General features: G+C 33.8%; 2 protein-coding genes across 2 annotated transcripts; both read left to right on the plus strand.

The window, feature by feature from the left end:
• Positions 1 to 839: 839 nt before the first annotated feature.
• Positions 840 to 1,160, plus strand: LOC145049393 (uncharacterized). Its single transcript, XM_078997808.1, has one exon. The coding sequence runs from the start codon at positions 840 to 842 to the stop codon at positions 1,158 to 1,160; it is 321 nt and encodes a 106-aa protein (XP_078853934.1).
• Positions 1,161 to 1,168: 8 nt separating this feature from the next.
• On the plus strand, positions 1,169 to 2,038 carry LOC145049394 (uncharacterized). Its single transcript, XM_078997810.1, has one exon. It carries the CDS (start codon positions 1,169 to 1,171, stop codon positions 2,036 to 2,038), a length of 870 nt encoding a protein of 289 aa, XP_078853936.1.
• The last annotated feature ends 2,032 nt before the right edge of the window (positions 2,039 to 4,070 follow it).

Below are 4,070 nucleotides of genomic sequence, written 5' to 3' on the forward strand. Positions count from 1 at the left end.
CAAGGCGAAACCAAATACATGGTTTCTTGGTAAATGGTGAATGGGTCTTAAGTCCCAACAAGATGAAAAACGTTGCAGTGTCATTTTTCTCCAACAAATTCCATGAAAAATGGGTGAAGAGGCCAAACTTTAGAAATGATCTGTTTAGAAAGCTATCTCCGAGTGATGCTGAATTTTTAGAAACTCTGATCTCTATGGATGAAATAAAGAATGCCATTTGGTCTTGTGGTAGCGAGAAGGCCCCGGGCCTGGATGGATTCACCCTCAAATTCTTTAAAAAATACTGGGAAATCATTAAAAGCGATGTACTCGGTGCCGTAAAACACTTTGAAAGGTGGGGAAAAATCTCAAGAGGGTGCAACGCTTCCTTTATTACACTGACAGCAAAGATCAAAGACCCTATTCGACTAGATGACTATTGACCAATCAGCTTGATTGGGTCGATGTACAAAATTATAAAAAAAATTCTTGCTTTACGTATCAAAAAGGTGATAGGTAGTGTGATTGATGAAGTGCAATCAGCTTTCGTAGAGGGTCAGAATATATTAGAGGGTCCACTGATTGTAAATGAAATGTGCTCATGGGCTAAGTCGAATGGAAAGAAAATTCTTCTATTCAAGGCCGACTTTAATAAGGCTTTCGACTCAGTTAATTGGGGTTATCTTGATTCCATAATGAAGCAGATGGACTTTGGGTGTAAATGGCGATCGTGGATAAAAGGTTGTTTAGATTCAGCTAGAGCATCGATCATTATTAATGGAAGTCCTACCGCTGAATTCACGATGTCAAAGGGAGTGAGGTAAGGGGATCCTCTTTCCCCCTTCTTGTTTATCATTGCAATGGAGGGACTCAATGTTGCAATGAAATCAACAACATCCAATGGTGTTTTTGACGAAGTCCATATTCCAAATTCTAGCATCTGTGTATCCCATCTCCTATATGCAGACGACGCTCTATTTTTGGGTGACTGGTCACAACGAAATATCGCTAATCTTACCAGAATACTTAGATGCTTCTACGTCTCTTCTGGCCGAAAAGTCAATTTCTCAAAATCTAAAGTTTTTGGTATTGGCGTCCCACCCCAGGATGTTGCTAACTGGGCATCACCTCTTGGTTGTGAACCTGCAGCTTTACCGTTCACCTGCCCGGTGTCCCTATAGGATCTAATATGAATCGTATAGCCGCGTGGAAGCCGATCTTGGATAAAGTGAAATCAAAACTCTCAATTTGGAAGGCAAAGACCCTTAGTTTTGGTGGAAGAGTCACTCTTGCTAAAGCTGTACTTGGAAGTCTCCCCACATACTTCCTGTCCATATTTGGAGCCCCCACAGGTGTCATCAATTCCTTGGAAAAAATTCGCAAGAAATTTATTTGGGGAGGCCCTACCTATAAAAATAGTATTAATTGGGTGGCTTGGGATAAGTTGACAGCTCCAAAATTAGTTGGTGGTATGGGTATCGGTTCAATCCAATCTTTAAACCTGACACTACTAACTGAATGGTTGTGGCGGCTAAAAAATGAGACCCATTCCTTATGGGTATCGATCATCTCCGGAATTCATAAACTGATGGGAGAGTCTAACCGTTTGTGCGCTAAAAACCCTTGGAGTAGTGTATGGAATAATATAGTAAAAAGCAGAAAAAAGTTGGAGAAGATCAATATTTCTTTCGATGACGTAATGCGTTATGAGGAGAACAACGATACTTGGGTATCTTCCTTTGTTATAGATGGAGAGTTCTGCATAGCTGCCCTTCGGGATAGAACTGAAAGGGCTTCCTACCCAATCTGTGATGGGAACTTCCCATGGCTTCGTTTGATCCCAAAAAAAGTTCTGGGCTTTGTTTGGAGAGCGAAGCAAAATCGAATTCCTTCAGCGGTGGCACTCAAAAACAGAGGAATTAATTTAGCGTCAACGATTTGTGATGTATGTAAAGCATCAGACAAAACTGGTGATCATATCCTTGTTTCTTGTATAATGGCGAGGTCAGTATTACAATCTATCCTTCATTGGTGTGGTCTCCCGGACAATGAATTCTAGTCAATATTAAACATCATCGATTATGCTTCCAATTGGGGTAACTGTCCCAAAAAGGACATTCTAACTATGATATTATTCGGAGCCTTCTAGTCCTTGTGGAAAGCTCGGAATAATCGAGTATTTAAAAAAGTTGAAGTGAATTCGGAGAGGATTGTGGCTGCTACCAAGTTATTAACGTATGTTTGAGTGAAACTTAGAGGAGATAGAGGTAGTATAGACTGGAATTCATGGGTCTTATCCCTTCTTCTTTGTATTTGAATTACTATATGCAAACATCCTTACTAGCTGCTTGCTAGTAGGAAAAATTTCTTTATTAATAATATTGCGGGTTCAAAAAAAAATTATGCATAAAATTAAGATAAGTCCGACTAATCACAAAGATAACCAAAACAAACCTTGTATTATGAAAAAGTAATCACGTTTTACATATTTATCACAAAATTGTCATCGTTATTGCGAAAATGGCTTTATCGAGTCACCTTAATTAGTGAAACAACCACGAGCAATTTGAGAAACACTTTTTAACTTTACCAGATATCTTTTCTTACGATTTTTTAGTTTTTAATTTGAATAAAAAATATAAATCTAAAAATTATAATCATGTAGCGTTTAAAAAAAATTGTTAATATTTTTTAACTAATTTCTAGAATTGTCTTTAACAAAATTAACATAATTTTCTTTATAATTTTATATATTTCCAAAACTTTCAACTATTTTTGTTAAATATACATATAACAAAAAATAAAATAAAAATTATTAAAAAAATAAACAACAACTTCAACAATAACTAGCAAAATTTGACAAACGTGCGTGATCTTCGATTTCAGATTATACATGCATGCAAACTCGTGTGGTAAAGATAAATGATAATATTTGATTTGCTCGAGTTAATTATTATTTATATTTTCTTTCTGTGTGCTAGTAAATTATGGATTATTTGTTTACTTGATTTTTATAATTATTATTTTTCAGCATTTAATTGTTTGATAAAATATGGATTGGTTCCAACCTCTACAAAACTAGTGTTATACCGGTAGATTGGGTTGACGGATTTTAAAATAATGGGATCGATTTTATATATTTACTAAATGAATGTAGTTTCTAATATATATTTAAAATTTTTTAGATAAGTAAAAAATATATTTCTTATTAAAAAATACATATATTGTTCATGAAGATCATCAAATGAGTTTTTCCTCATAATAGACAAATCATTGTTAATAATCAACCCAATGATCTTTATGTTTGTTTATGAAGTTGTTTATTTTTTTTGTACACATTGCATTTGGAGTAATGTACAATCTTTGATTTGTTTATTATAGCATCTTACTTTCAAATACATTGTCATTTTTTCTAGAGTTACTTTTTGAGACAATACATTAGTCATGTTGGTTGATGAAAAAACAAAGGACCTATTATATTTTATTTTGTAGCAGCAACATGAGGTTAATTTTTGGCTAATTTGACTATCGGAATAATTAAAACCAACATGTTCAAAACATTATAATATCATGTAGTTTTTTGGATGATATATCTTTTATTAGACACTTTTTCAAGTCAAATGTTGTAATTAGAGATTCCCAAAACATTAAACATTTTACTTTTCAAATTGGAAATCCCAATTGAATATCATTATTCATTAATACTAAAATAGAATTGATTATCTGATGTTTGATAGTAATTAACCCACCAAATTAATTCACATTTACAACTAAACTTTCAAACCACTAATCACAATACCCATAATCCAATAATTGTTTTTTGATATAATTAATGCACTTGAAGTAATAAAGCCTTTAAAAACTAAGAATGTAGAAGCATACACATATATACTTGAAATCCGAGTGATTAGAGATGGAAAAATCTCAGCCTTGTTTGTGAGAATACAATAACTAATAGATTCCAGGGACTCGAGGGCATTGTTTCTTGATTCATGTTTGGTATTCCTTGTGTGACTTGAAAGACTTTTGAAGACTGAAAAAAACAAAGAAATGAGAGATTTTGAGTTGTTTCTTATTCGATTTGCTCAGAC

The sequence above is a fragment of the Lactuca serriola genome, chromosome 5, assembly GCF_051521515.1.
Source record: "Lactuca serriola cultivar US96UC23 chromosome 5, Lser_US96UC23_V15, whole genome shotgun sequence".
NCBI classification, from domain to species: Eukaryota; Viridiplantae; Streptophyta; class Magnoliopsida; order Asterales; family Asteraceae; genus Lactuca; species Lactuca serriola.

What these genes read in the sequence shown, in the direction of transcription:
- LOC145049394 (XM_078997810.1), top strand. Translation starts at nt 1,169, where the DNA reads ATGAATCGTATAGCCGCGTGGAAGCCGATCTTGGATAAAGTGAAATCA.
- LOC145049393 (XM_078997808.1), top strand. Translation starts at nt 840, where the DNA reads ATGGAGGGACTCAATGTTGCAATGAAATCAACAACATCCAATGGTGTT.